The following is a 15,890-nucleotide window of genomic DNA, read 5'->3' as shown; positions in this document are numbered from 1 at the left end:
CATCACTGGAAAAACTGCAACTGTCAGGAAAGTGTTAATGCAAGTTGCAGTAAAGATTATTCAAAAACTTTCATAGAAAACTAACTCTATTTGGCACCACAGCAAACTTGATTCAGGTCAGTAAAATACAGGGTGCACTTCTGAAAATCTAGCAACACCTTTGCCTTTTAATAAACATAAATGAAGTGGCAGCTTTTGTTTAAACACTTTCATCTGTTGCTTTTTCCCTTTACTATAGCATACCATTATTCGCCTAAAAAACTTTGTATGTTTGATGAAACGTTAGCTCAATGAAAATATGTTAAAGAATTACATTAAACCACTTCAATATATGTGACAGCAGAATAGCACTTTAGCATTTAATGGTACATCTGCAATTCATTTCACTCCATCAGCCAAAAGATGCATTTATACTGTAACTATTACATTTTGAGAAGAGTTAAATTACAAAACTTGAGAGAGCTTCAAAGCAAATCTTAATCTAAGTACCTTGATCTTGATGGCCCAGTTAAACAACAAAAAAAAAAAGAAAAGAAAAGAAAAAGAGAGAGATAGAAGAGACCCCCTTCAACAAAATGCAGAACAATTGAACTTAAATTGAGTTATTTTTAATTTCCTTTCATAAATCAATTAAATGTACCAACCTGGGGGTTGGAGCACTTTATTTCAAGGGACTCAAGGTCGACATGGAGGCAGACAACAAATGAGTGTCTGGATTCTGGCCCCGAAGTGAGCAGCTTCTGTGAAGTCACAGCTAATGTAGAAGTACAGCCCATTGGTTCCACTAAATTAAGTGTCATTTGTTGTCCAAGAAGGGTATATATACTGAAATGATGCAGACTAATAGTCCATGGAAAAGCATCGCCTAATGATTAAAAGGAAGGGAAAACAGTTAAATAATTGCATAAGAAAAACTAGGTTATTTTCTCAAAATACAGTAAAGGCCTTATCCCAAAGCCCTTTAGAAGTCAGCAAGTACAATCAACAACCAATAAAATTATTTCAAACTCCCACAAATATAATCCAACCATCAATTCCATTCTATACCTTAACATCTAAACAACAGCAATAAGTATTTTACAACTTTTTGCAAATTGAAAAACAATGGGAATTTTAAACAAAACTGTGAACAAACGTGTACAACAGAGTCTTGAAAGAAGCCTCTCTGCTTTATATGATTTCTCGCAAATTGAGAAGTCTTCTGAAATCACTCTCCTCACTTTTTTCAGCATATGAGTGGCACAGACAGTTCCTTACATCACATATCTATACATTTTTACAGGTTTTGATACGAAGAAGGAGAATTATCTTTCCACCAAAAATGTACAGCTTGCATCGGAGCAGTGATGCCACAGAGTAAAGCCTATCCCAATGCACTGCTCAAGGAAGTGAGACCTTGATCACAGTGCAGCTCCTTCCACTGCCTTCACTTCACTTTCTAGAAACACAACAGTAAAAATGTAAAAAGAAATTACTACAGATATGCACTGAGCACTTCTTATATTTAGGAGGGAGACTACTCAGAGAAGTGCCTGGCAGCCTACTATCAATCATTATCAAGAATAATCAGTGAGGGAAATGGCAGTGTCCAGCTGAACAATAAAATGGCTGCAACTTTGGTACAATCCATTTTCCTTAGATTGTCAATAAATGGGGAAAAAAGAAAAGGAAACTTTCTAAAGTGGGACCATCGGTATAATTATTTAAGTAGGTCTTTAAAGACCAACAGGAAGTCTTTTTAGTGAGACAAAACCTTCAGCAGCTCTACTAGCTAGAGTTGAAAAGTATTGAGAACACAGTCACAAGTAAGAAGAGTCCAAATTAATCTAATGCCCCAGAAGCATGTGAGCCAGCCTTGAGAATCAGAACAGAAGATGGCAGACAAATACAAATGTACACTGGGTTGGGCCCTTGGAGTCTCACATGGCAATAAAAATTCAAACCAGTGTATTTAAACAATATACGAAGACTGTGTTTTCTGCCTGGTGTGGCCTACAGTCAACACTGTCCTGCTGGGAAGCCACAACAGTAAGAAATAGCCCAAATTAAGTGCTAGCTCTGATTACTTAAAAGAAACCTTAGCAAAATATAGAAATTAAAATAATGCTGAATCATTTTTTTTTTTTACCATATTATTTTAGTTAGGAGTTCTATGATTTCTTCCATGGGTGGAACCAGCAATACATTTATATGGTCAGGAGCATATATCAGGACAGTTTGTGTATCTCATCCTAATCAAAAACTTCAGTAGTTTATTTTGAAGCTATTGCACACTGAAGAATTTGAGTCAGCCAAAGTAATTTGAAAATATTTTGGAAAGGATTCAGATTAGAAATTTTAAAGTAGTTAGGAATCTGTATTTTTTCCAAGCTCAGTCAGCCAAGACACACAAAATATTAATTGTAATAGATGGAAAAAATTAAAATGCAAAGTCAATTCTAATGACATGTTCCTAATTATTATACATGAACTTTGTTTTTCTCGATGACCACCACAGTAAATTAACATTATTTATATTTCATGGATTAGAAAGAATCTCCAAAGAAAATACTGAATGTTAATTCCACTGTGCTGCATACATTATCTGCCTTAAGAGGAAAACACTAAATTTTGTCATTGAAAAGAAAACACAGTATGCTGAACAAACACTGTTGTAAAGGTATGACAAATTTACAACTATAGATTTCCCTCCAATGTAATCAATTACCTCTTCTTTAGCTCCATACACACTATGTGACCATTATAATGTTATACTGGAACTGTCCATCTGATAGATCCTTGGTTTTTTGTTGTACCTATGCTTGCTTTTTTTGTTGTTTTTAAGAAAAACCTGTACCTGCACTCACTTGCAGTTCAGTTTTATTAAACAATGTAAATAATTAATTCAAAGTGTCTAAACATCAAAAACAACACTGTTTACAGGATTCATTTCAAAAATTATTTATTAGTAGGAAAAGAAGAAAAAGTCCAGGGGAAGCAGTTGTATGGCTGCATAATTCTAGGTGCACCCAGTTGAAATCCCTAAGAGTTCTGCTCAAGTCCAGGGCTCATTTTCAGCAGATGAGGTTTAGTTCCCCAGACTTCAATTGTAAGCACAAACAAATGCACTTTTTTAACTTAAACCATACTACTAGAGAGCTCTAGCAGCCGAACACGACAAGTTCTTTATGCAGAACTTCACTGCTATTCAGATAGTGAAGAAAGACACTAAAATGTGAGAAATAATTTTATAAGGTCATTAAGAATAAAAGCTAAGTTAAATACAGTAATAACCATGTTTTATGGATGACAACATCAGACTATTTGCATGTCAAGTGTTCACCTTACAATTTACAGAAATTATTTTTCAAGTATACTGAAACTGAGCTTTTTTTAAATGATGATAACTTACAAGAATGGCACCATACTGCTGCTCTACTTCAAGCATTTAACTTTTTGCAGGTTGCAATTTATACGCTTCTATTATATTGAAGTTTATGACCAATACATTGCATTATAATTAATTCACACACTAGTATTAGAAGCCCTAATTTTTTATTTCCCTAAAAATCACTTGACAACTTACTGAGTTTAAACATATACTACAAAAATTTGTGAGGTTATATAATTTGTCGTATTTCACAAACAAAAGTCATGCCTCAGATTTAAATGTTTGGAATACAGTGATTTATATGGTTGTCAGTATACTGCTGTCCATATGAGAACGTGAATATGATTTCTACCAATATCAGCAACAATTTTAAGATACTTTGAACACTGTTTTCTAAGATGTATTTTACTGTGCCTTACTTAAATATCTGCATCTTACTGTATCTGACCTAGCTGAACATTTTTGCAAAGATAAATTCATAAAGTTATCAGTATGAACTCAAAGGGAAACATTTTACAGTGCCAGCAACGGATTATTTAAAAAAGGAAAAGGAAAAAAAAAAAAAAAGGATTGAAACAGAGAGAACAGGCTGAAAAAAAGAGTAAATAGCTAAAAAGTATGAGTGGAAGCCTGGAAAAGACTAAAATAATAAAAACTGTAAACTTCTAAATATAGGAGGATTTCACAGATGCCAAAAATATTGCCATTATTACTCTCAAATTTTAGTTCTCTTCCCTAAACAGGTTGCCCAGGGACATTGTGGATGCCTGCTCCCTCCATGGAAGTGTTCAAGGCCAGGCTGGATGGGGCTTTGAGCAACCTGGTCTACTGGGAGGTGTCCCTGCCCATGACAGGAAGGTTGGAACTAGATGATCTGCAAGGTCCATTCCAACCCAAACCATTCTATGGTTCAAGTCTTCATTTTATTTTCCTATTTATTCTCCTATTAAAACATTATACATTTTTGGAAGACCACTTAGTAATCCAGAAGTCCTGATCATAACAATGTATGTTGTTCAACTGTAAATTTACCACATTTTATCCTATCACTATAGGTTAGGGCTTAGAGACTGTACAGATTAATTGTCAATTATTTGAAGCTGGATGTACACAAGCATGCACAAAAAGTCACAACTCACCCTAAGTATTTCAGTCCTGCCCAAACTGAGTTTCTAAATATTTATTTCTTCTTAGTATCTATTTTACTTTAAGGACAGCTACAAATAAGACAGAGTGCCTCCCCCCTCCCTCACAAATGGGGAAGTCAAAGGGCAACAGATATAAGTTGCATCGGGAGAGTTTTCATCTAAGAAATTTTTTACATTAAGAACAATAGTTCACTGGAACAACCTCCCCAGAGATGTGCAGGTTTTCAAGGAGCAACTGGAAAGGGCACTGGATAATCTCATCTAGGCTCCTTTTGCCACAAAAGTTTGGACCAGATGATCACTCAGGGTCCCGTCCATCCTGGGCTGCTCTATTATTTTGTTGTTCTATTTTAATATTGACAGTGAATATTACCTCATGGATCTATCATGTGATTGATTTGAACTATAAAGGTGGTACTTTATGTAATTAAATACTTTTAATGATCTTAATCAGTTGTATTTGTTATTCAACAGAAGTTCAATTGAATATCTTGTTCTTTACACAGATAATTCAATTTCTGTTTATGTTACTTTGTGTGACAGAGTTCTGTTACCTTTCTGAATTGAAGCATTGTACTTAAAATATTAAGTATTTCTACAAACTACATTTACCTCAGAAATTTATCAGAACCTTGAAAAACAAATGAAAAGACCTGATTGTGGGATAAACTATTTTTACAGTATGTTAACAAGCTGAGACCAGTAAGTCTCTGTAAGCAGGCTGCAATATTCCCAAATGACAGTATGAATATGCTTCCTTTTCCTCTTTTAGTTTTTTATGTAACAAGAAAAATACACACACAAGTGAAGCACACAGCTTTCTTAAAAGTAACAACGCATCTTTGTAAACAAGCCTTTTACTTTTATCTTCTCCGTAAAAGAAGGAATTATTCAAAAAGTAGTTTCTGAGAAATGCAAGGTTCGATAAATGTAATTCCAGAGGGAGGGTAACATGTGTCTTAAAAATGGTGGTATGCCCCTGAATTCTTGTTCAAAGACAGAACACAAATTAAGAGACTTTCTTAATAGAAGTCCATAAAATGTATTTACATCTACATGGAAAGAAACTAAGAAGGTGACTTAAAAGCTTTGAAAAAAAAGAATTAATAGTCTGTTTAAGACGGAGTTTTGGCATGGAAGATGGCAAAAGCTTCATTTGAGAACCAAAAATATCAAGATTGTGAGAACTTCTGTTTGGCATTATTCCCAGAGCACAAAGCCACACACAAATAAATTCCTTACCATAGGCTTTATCCCAACCAGAGAGGTTCTTTCTCTCACTAGAATCTTTCCTTAAAATCTGGGTTTGACAAAATTCAAATGATTTCTTACTTTCATAAATTGTTTAAATTACATAATCAGTTTAAAACAAACAAAATACTTTTGTTAAATATATTTATCTTTTAGCTGTCACTATGATTAGCAAATGAGAAAATTCCTACTGAACTTTACTAGGAAAAACATAGCAACTTTTCTCTATCTTTTTTTTCTTTTCTTTTCTTTTTTTTCTCTTTCCAGCTAGCAGCATCTCTAATACGACTTTCAGTACTAAAATCTACAATTTTATTTTTGTTGCTGTGAGTTAAGCTAAAATACAGGAAAGAGGAGAAAGGTCCAATATAAGTGGCAGAACAAAGAAGAGGGAAAAGACTGTTACAAAACCAAATCAGTATCAGATGGCAGTAGCAGCTCTTTAATGTGCTTTTGACTTAATTTTTCATAGCATATCCTTTATAATTCTTCACATTTCAGCAATAAGTATGCAGAAACCAGCATAATTTTCCCACAAAATGTGGTCACAAAAGCAATGGAACATTTGCTGCATCTCCCTCTTTTCATCTTAGAATGAACACACAAAACAGCAACAATAATATAACTTCAAAATAATATAGTTCGAGAATACAATAACGAATGAATGGTACAAAAATGTACTGGTTTGGGTACAGACTATTTTTTCATAGTAGCTGGTGTGATGCTATGTTTTGGATTTGAAATGAAAACTGCTAATAACATGGGCAATGTTTCGGTTACTACTGAACAGTGTCTGTACAGTGTTAAGGTCTTTTCTGCTTTTCACAGTGTCCCATCAGCAAGTAGGCTGGGGGTGCACAAGAAGCTAGGAGGGGACACACAACTGACCAAAGGGATATTCTGTACCATATGACACTGCACACAGCAAAAAAAGCTGGGGGAAGAAGGATGGTGAAAGACATTCAGAGTTAGGGCATCTGTCTTCCCAAGTAACCGTTACATGTGATGGAGCCTTGCTTTCCCAGAAATGGCTGAACACCACCCTGCTGATGGGAAGAAGTGACTGAATTCCTCATTTGCTTTGCTTGCATGTGCACCTTTTGCTTTACCTATTAAAGTGTCTTCATCTCAGTCCATGAGTTTTCTCACTTTCACCCTCCTGATTCTTTCCCCATCCTGCTAAGGGGGAGCGAGCGAGTGGCTGTGAGTGGCTGAGCTCTCCACTGGGGTTAAAGAACAACAACTCAGATTTCTATGAAATTTTAAACTGTTTTGTTTGTATATGTTTGGAGTTGGAAGGGACCTCAAAGCTCATCTTGGTTATAAGGCTACATATCTCGTGCATATCACTAAAATAAACCCAAGCCTCAAGACTGTCAGGGATATTTGGCTCACCTTTTTCCAATACACAATTTTTCATGGGAATATCTGTAGAACAAGACTTTTACATCAGTATTCCTTCAGAATACTGCTACAAATCCATTTAGACTTTACTTTGATCATTTCTAAGGGCTCTATTTAAAAAAAAAAAACAAAACGTATTGAACATAAGCAGCTTGTTTTCACTTGCTAGACCCTTTACAGCTTATCCCCTCCTTTCATTTCTCAATTTAGTTGTGGAATGTTAAAAGCTAATTCTTCCCTAGAAGTGGTCTACAACTCAAAATTCTATGCAATATTAGCTTTTCAAATAATAACTACTGTAGTTTTTCTCATCCTTAACTGGTGCACAAGAGCACCCCCCCATACACACTTGTATAAACCTTCTCAATTTTTTTCTTCAAATCTCCACAAAACTTGCTATAATCTCTATAGACAAAAAACAGAACACAATTGTTGCCTATCATGATGACCAATAAAGTCTCATTCTTTTCTTTCGATATTCTGCTATATTTATTTATTTTCTTGTCTTACATTGAATCATAGAATATCTCTAAGTTGGGAGGGACCCATAAGGAGCATCAATTCCAACTCCGTGCTCCTCATAGGACTACCTAAATCTAAATCACGACTACCATTGTCCAGATCTCCTTGAACTCTGACAGGGTTGATGCCATGACCACTTCCTGCAGAGCCTGTGCCAGTGACCAAACACGCTCTCAGTGAAGAATCTTTTCCTAATGTCCAGTTTAAATATTAGATCCAAGCAGCAAAGGTGGCAAGAGAAGTTTGCTTTGTCAGCAAAGGTGGTAAGAGAAGTATTTCCTAACCTGGCTACATTCTCTCTTGGAATTCACAACTCACTGCCCCCTCTCCTGTTGTCAAACTGACTGTGGCTACACAGTAACTTGAATGACAAAACCCATGAAGATAAAAAAATTGCACTTCTGATTTATTTATTTTTTTGCTTCAGCAAACAAAACATACTGCAGAACTAGCTCTGGTAATTTTTGCTTTCATCTCCATGCAACAAACCTTGTCATTAGTATTTCTAGCCATCAATAATACATAACATACTGGTAAAAGAGCGGCAAAGCATCAGAAGATTTAAAAATAAAATGAAAGAATTTTCATAACAGAAAAAAAAATGAAACTGAAGTGTAAGATTTTTAAAGTGTATTACACTACCTTCTTCCAGGATGGGCCTCAGCACGACAAATGGGATTTCCTGCAATGGTTCCATATGTTTGTGTCCAGCACTCATAATCTTTACCTGGGGCAAGCAGACAACTAGTGTGCCAGGCATACTGGCCTGTCCATGGTACCAGCTTCGCACAGTCCCAGGAATGTCACCTGATACAATAGTACTTGGGGAAGGCAGGCTATCATTCGGAAGGAATACACAACAAGATTGCACTTCAAGCTGGAAAAAAAAAAAAGCCAAGAAAGGTTTCTCAGAAACAGATGACCATTTCCCCAACCCCTGAGGTGGAGTATTCATCTTGGAACAAAATCACAAGTTACTCATCCAACACAGTTTATTGAAAATAGTAATAGCTTAGAGTTGAAATAAAAGGAAAGATGGCACAAAATGGTGGAAAATAATAGATTCTTGTAAATTCTGGTTATGGGAGGGGAGGGAAGAAGTGTGATTTTGGTCTGTAAAATTTATCAGAAAGGTGTTTCCATATAAAACAAACATACATCTATCAACATTTAAACAGCTTTTTACAAGAAGAGTAATTGAGTCAGAAAATGTTCTCCCAATAAAGCTGAGAAAGCCCAACTCTTTTTGCAGTTCATTAGTTTTTGCTAGCAATAGCTAAGTCTCTAGGACGAACCAACATTTTATATGCTGTTACTTTTCTATGAAGACTTCTATAAAGAACTATTTCCAGGAAAGTTCCAGGTTTACTTTGCAGTCAGCAGTAATGAGCGTGTACAAAAAGGTTAATCACCAGAAAAACTAGAAAAAACAAACTTTAGTGATTAAACGACTTTAAAACAAAAGGATAGATGAATATATACACAAAGTGAAAGATAAAGTAATAGAATAATTGTACCACTTGGGCTGGAAAGGACCCCAAAGATCACCTAGTTCCAATCCCCTGCATAGGCAGGGACACCTCCCTCTAGACCAGGTTGCTCCAAGCCCCATACAACCTGGCCTTCAACTCTTCAAGGGAGGAGATATCCACAACTTCCTTAGGCAACCTGTTCCAGTGTCTCACTAACCTCACAGGAAATAATTTCTTCCTTATATCTAATCTAAATCTACCCTCTACCAGCTTAAAACCATTACCCCTTGTCTTCGCACTACAAAACTCCCTTCCCAGCTTTGCTATAGGCCCCCTTCAGGTACTGGAAGGCCACTATGAGGTTTCTCCAAAGCCTTTTCTTCTGCAGGCTGAACAACCCCAATTCTTTCAGCCTGTCCTGATAGAAGCAGCGTCCCAGCCCTCTGATCATTTCTGTGGCCCTCCTCTGGACTCACTCCAACAGGTCCATGTCCTTCCTATGTTGGGGGCTCCAGAACCAGGCACAGCACTGCAGTACAGTTCACAAAGTTTATACAGCTTTTGTCCTCTTTTCATTGCAAATCAGAACTAGTGTATAAGGTTTCCTAAGAATTAGCACTTTTTTGTGCTTTATTTTGAAGCAATAGTGTTATCCTGAAACATTTCTGACCATTCTGCCATCTCCTTATGAGCTTCTAGCAAGGCTCAGTGAGGCTAAACCAAGAACCGAACTCATCATGACAAACGCAGGGGTGGCATAAGCTGCAGACTGTTGGTCTTACTTGGCTCTTACAAGCAAATTTCTGCACCTGGATATTGAATAGCCTGAAGGGTTGGCAGAGCTGAACATTTGGTTAAGTGAGCACATGCTATTATGCAGTTAATTTCTTCACATTATTTGGAAAAGTACACTACACAAAATGTTGGACACAAGATGCTAATTGTAGCTGTGATAAAAAAACATTTGTGCTTAAACCTTGTGTAACAGAGTCTTTCAATTTGACATCTTTAAAGGTGTCATAGCTTAAAACTGATAACCACAGTTTGTATGGCATACTCTCCTCTGAAGGCTAATAGTTCCTCAAGACCGTAATAGTGATTTGCAACAGAGCTGGAATTGCCCAGCGCCATAAGTACTTTGCCAGTATAGTGAGAACAACTTAGATATTCATCTTTATTTTAGCATTTTTGTGCCCTTTTGCTTAGACACACCGACAAGAATTCACTGCAGAAAAATAAAAGTAGAATTTTGCAAAAATAAATACATTGTTACATGAAGTCTGTGTTTGTTTCTAGTTTTAGAACTGTTTGAGTTGTAAAATGAAGTTGATTATATCTTTGATAAGTAGTTTATTGATCCAAGGTTGCAGAGTGTACTTTATTTATACTGGATGAAAAGCAACGGTGTATTGTTACAGATGTAATAGATTTGGATATTTTTTTTCAACTGGTAAATTAGTCATTGTGTCAATTTGGAAAGATTTTTACAATGACACATTAGATAGTTTTCTGGTCTATTAGTAATAGGTTGCAGGTCAAGCCATTGTGGGATAATGATAAATAGATGACAAAAGAACTTATTATCAGCATAACTTTTGTTTTATCAGTGCATTTGCTGAATAAACAGTTTATAACAAATCATTCATTATTTTTTTATATATATATATATCCATGATGATTAACATCAAATGCTGCCTGGATATACAAACCATGTGGTAATAATCCAAAAATTCCACCAACGTAGAGAGATACTACACTTCATCACATTATCAGCAGGAGGATCTACAGAGTACTCTTGAGAAGAGATCTCAATACTCAGCAGAGTTTTTACACTTCATTTACAGTTTAGTTCAGCTTTGTACTGAAGATAGGTTCTTCAGATCATTTTTCTTCTCTTTTAATGTGTCACATCAAGAATATACAAGTGGAATCACAACAGTTTCACTCCTTCAAATGCCTGAGGGAAACTGCTGTTTACACAGGCAGCTACTTTGCTATTCCTTTCCAAACAACTGGCATTGGACCATGACTTTTGGTAGGATTTACATGATAGCATCAAGCCCTCGATATGTAATATTACAGATTTGATTACAGATATGGTTTGCTTACTTGAGTTTCATTTTTAAGTTTTAAATGGATAATTGATTTTTGCAAAACAGTATTGCAGGATTTCAAAGGCCAATACAATGGACATAGGGCAAAATTCCCCATTTTAAGGCAAATCCTGCTATTATTATAATTACATAAGAAATTACCAAATTGGATGCACAAGGGCCCAATAAGTGCACAATTTCATTGCACCTGTAGAACTTCTCACAGGCAGGTTCTGCTTACACTTAGCTATCAACTTCAATGGAATTTGTGTACATTTATCTCACAGAATCTGGAGTTCTGTCTAAAAAATGTTCCAGTGAAGGAATGGAAGAGCATACCTAAACATGGAATTATGTTAGACAGAAGTGAGAATGTGCACTACAGATTGCTTCACCAATCAGAAAGTGCTTCAAAAGATATGTATTCCAAATTCTCAAAATTAAACTACATCTATAACATATATTAAAGCTATCATATAAATCTTTTTACACTATTTAAATAACTGTTAAACTGTGTGTATAAAATTGAGAATTTAATGTAAAATGTGACTGATTTATGTAACTGAATATAAATCTGCAGCAGTAAATCTTGCATTAATGTAAGGATCTGACAATCCAAGGGAAAGAAAATGAAGTAATCTGCCAGTAAGAAGTCCTCAAGCTGGGGGTCAGATCCTGTTCATGGAAACCATCTGGCTGGGACCCTCCAAGCCACACCAAACACAAATGATCTTTTAAAAAAATATCCTATTCATTAATGCTTCGCAGCTGCACTGAGTGTTACTTCATTTTTCCATGGCAACATCCTTTCTGTTTCAAGGATCTTATTTCAGTTTTGGTAGCAACGTGTTCTTTTGCCAATGCTGAACACATTCATGTGTTAAAGAGAAGGAATTATTACAAATTCTTGAAACAGAATCACCCCTTATTTTAATTTCTATTATGTCAAGGCCTATACATTCTAAGCAACTCGCAACAATGATAAACCAGTGAAGTAAGAAGTATTTTTGCTTGTACTTTTAAAATTATGCAAAGCAAATTGCTCTGAACTTTTACTAATACGTAAGTTAATGGAATAAATGGAGTATTTTTAATTCACATTTTATAAAAAGAGAATGTTGCTTGATAGAAGGAACAGTGAAGTATATACTGCAGAAGAATTCAGTCTTCCTAACTGGGAACGGTGGGTGAGAGTGAAATGAAAAAAGTGACACGCCGTAGTTGCCCTGCAGAGGTGCAACAAAGAGGGACAGGTTGTTCAAGAGTCTTTACAGCCTTTAACTGTAGTGATACCATCAGGAGATTCCCTTCCCTAACCCTCATTTGATAGCTACATAAACCAATTAGAGACATTGAAGATGACCCACAAGGTGACACTTGCATGAAGGGCAGTGCCTCTGTCCACATTAATCATCATCCATCATGTGCTCTCAGCTGAAAAGCTAACGTGTTTTTCTGGGAGTTTTAGGTACAGAATATAAACTTTCAGTGACTCTCAAAACTGCAAAGAACCACGGTTACAGATCTCACGTAGGGGTTCTGATGCCATCATTATTATAAGAACATACGTCAGCCTCTGATATCTAAATCAGCTCTACCCAATTAGACCATTTGCAGTTGAGCGAGACACGCACAGTTACAATTAGAAAAAGCAGGCCTGAAAATGATGTTTTGAAGTTAAACTAAAAAGCAAATATTATATAAATAGAAAGAGGGGCATGTGAGTAAGAGGCTAAGAGAGCAGGCTACCTGTACATACAAATGAGCACAATAAGGATCAGCTGTATTTTCTTTGACCACTTTAGAAACAAAGTCTTAGAAAAATATAAGAATACCATATAGTGCTAAGAAAATTGGATTCTTAAATGTTTTTATTGAGTTATAGAAAATTCCATTTTTTGGTCAGTTTGTGGTAAGCAACCAACTTAAGAAATTATCCTATCTCATAACTGCTCAGTAAGTGCTGATAGGTTTAACTGCTCAGCTACAAGTCAGAGCATCTCGTCCTGACCCACGAATAAAGACCACTGTTCAATGAACAGGAACTCTAGTCAATCTCATTCTTAAGTTTCTGTTCCTTCAATCAATGTTTCACTTTGACTAAGACTTAGTACAAGTTACATGTTTTAAAGAAAATATTATTTGCAATAATTTCAGGAAACAGACTGATTTTTTCTAATAATTTCAGGGATATTTAAAGGCATGTGGAAGACCTGGCTAAGTTTCATATGCAATAATTACACTCTTATTTAATTGGCATTCATTGCAACATTACTCATTAATTAATTTGCTTTTCATACAGATCCTTCATTGTTCTCAATGGAATTCAGCATTAACAACCAATTAAAAATAATTGTGTCTATATTGCTCCACAATTTTAGTGACTCTAAGTATGAAAGACACATGAAAAGTGAGTATTAGCCCCCTACACAAAGCAACTGCCAAAAAGACTTCAAGGCTACATATAAAATCCTACAACTAAATAATAAACCCAACTTTTTATAGTTAAGTATGGAAGTCTTTTCACTTAATGCTAATAGCTCACCACAAAACCAGTACACAAAATCTTCATGCAATATTCTATCATGAGCAAGGGCTAAGCATGTACCAGCTTTGGATCCAAAATAAACTTTCCAGTTACTTTGGTTCCAAACACATTTACTTACTCAAACTTCCACTGAAAGAATGATGCTTTGATGATTTTAAGTTATGAAGTTCTGTTTTATCTGATGACAACTACAGACTTTTCTGTTCATGTTAATAAAAGATCCAGCAACATGAAAATAGCTTTAGAAAAAAACCCTGTAGCCTAAGTGCTCCAGCATTTAACAAGACAAAATATCCTAGAAATTTGCCTTTTCATGCCAAATAAATGGTAATAAAATATTGAAAATCTGTATTAATTTAACATTTAAATATACTTCTGTGTTTGATACAATGTGTATTATGTTTAATAAAATAAATATACCATACTGTACTTGAAAAATAGAGTCATAACTCTCATCTTACCCTCTATATGTTGCCTTGCACAAATTTCATCTCTCCCATTTAGGGTGGTATTGAAGGAAAAAAGTTATATTAGCACATCTGTGTCTTGAAAAATATATTTAAATAAAATAGACATAGAGACTATGAGCAATAATATAAAGAAGAGCAAGCGTATCTATAAATCCTTCATATTCCACTAAGGACTACTGCGTATTTGTTTGGAAGTATAATGTTCTACTTTTCCTGTGGTATTACCTTCGAGTTTGTAGGAGCTTTTCACTGGTAACATGTAACGTCCTTGTACAGGCCAGGTTGGACGGGGTTTTGAGCAAACTGATCTACTGGGAGGTGTCCCTGCCCATGCAGGGGGGTTGGAACTAGATGATCTTTAAGGTCCTTTCCAAGCCAAAGCATTTCGTAACAGGCAAACAGGCAAAAAATTTTTAGCTGGTCAGTACCTTAACTGATACCTTAATTTCTTGGAAACAAATTCACCTTGCTGGTTGCTCACATAACAAAGTGTATCTTGAAAAATATATAAGCACAATATTTAGTTCTGGTTCAGTTTTCCCCATTTGTAAAGGATCCAGCTCACCTCCATTATTACATTATTATTTTTATTATGACTCAAATTGTAAGCCTCTTCTATATGGGGAGTCTCATTGTGCTAGGTTCCATCCAGACACATAACAAAAATACACTCCATCCTTCAAACAGCTTACAAATTATCTCTCTTGACTCCCCTTATCTAGCTGTTTTAATCTCCAGTGGTGAAAAATTAAGAAAGAAAGGAAAACAAACAAAATACTAATGACACAGTGATGAAAGAGCTGGCTGAAAACTAAAGAGAGTTACTAGAAAGCATCTCCTCAACTTCAGTATGTTCTGCAATCAAGTCAAAAGTCTGAAGTTCTTGCTCAGGCAAATCTTCAACTTTTAACTTTCTAGTACTTAGAATGCAAAGTACTTTCTGCATGAAACAAGAGTAAAGTTGTGGGATAAGCCTGTACATAAGTATACTTCTTGGCAGGAAGAAGGAACAGGCATTCAATTATTATTTTTTGTCAGAAATAGTGGGCATTTTGTATTTTTTAAATTTTAGTTTAATGTAAAACCAGTTTTATGCTATATGCTAGTGTACCATTAAATACCAATCTCATAAAATGCGCTGTTCAAAAGGCACAGATTACATTAGTTTTAAATTAGGTAACTTCTAAGCAGGCACTTGATATATACTTGCAAGAACAGAGTCCTAATTCTGGCATTTCTGAGGCATCTAGAATTTGATCATGCAGTCTCGACACTCGACTTCTAACATGTCCTTCTCTCTGCGTAGCATGCATATATACTGCCTCATGAAAACTCTGCTTTTACTGATCAGTAATCACAATCTAGAGCAGCCTAGGATGAATTGGTTTAATCCTAGTGGTCATTTACTTATCCTTTATAAACAGGTAGACAAGTGAGCAGCTGAGCCCTCACTGTGTAACATCATACCGTATCAAACAACCCAGGAAAGTGTTTATCATACATAATTTCCTCAAAAATTTTTAGAAAGGAAGGTATTCTGCAAACCTAACTTTAGATAAAAAGGTGCACAGCTATGTTTTTAATACAGAAAAGTGTGACAAGCATTTTTCTC

At 35.5% G+C, this 15,890-nt stretch overlaps 2 protein-coding genes across 5 annotated transcripts in view; one reads left to right on the top strand and one right to left on the bottom strand.

Moving 5' to 3' along the window:
• Window positions 1–15,890, top strand: part of RIDA (reactive intermediate imine deaminase A homolog) — a 959,578-nt gene that overhangs the window by 318,464 nt on the left and 625,224 nt on the right. The window lies entirely within an intron of this gene.
• VPS13B (vacuolar protein sorting 13 homolog B) overlaps window positions 1–15,890 on the bottom strand; it is a 442,966-nt gene that overhangs the window by 210,924 nt on the left and 216,152 nt on the right. For all 4 annotated transcript variants that reach the window (XM_051610148.1, XM_051610150.1, XM_051610151.1 and 1 more), the window contains 2 exons: window positions 8,338–8,572; window positions 645–865 (listed from right to left, as the gene is read on the bottom strand). In XM_051610148.1, coding sequence (XP_051466108.1) covers window positions 645–865; window positions 8,338–8,572 — 456 coding nt within the window. The remainder of the gene's footprint in view (window positions 1–644; window positions 866–8,337; window positions 8,573–15,890) is intronic.

The sequence above is a fragment of the Apus apus genome, chromosome 2, assembly GCF_020740795.1.
Source record: "Apus apus isolate bApuApu2 chromosome 2, bApuApu2.pri.cur, whole genome shotgun sequence".
NCBI classification, from domain to species: Eukaryota; Metazoa; Chordata; class Aves; order Apodiformes; family Apodidae; genus Apus; species Apus apus.
Note: the sequence above shows the minus strand (reverse complement) of the source record. Positions and strands in the feature narration are given on the sequence as shown.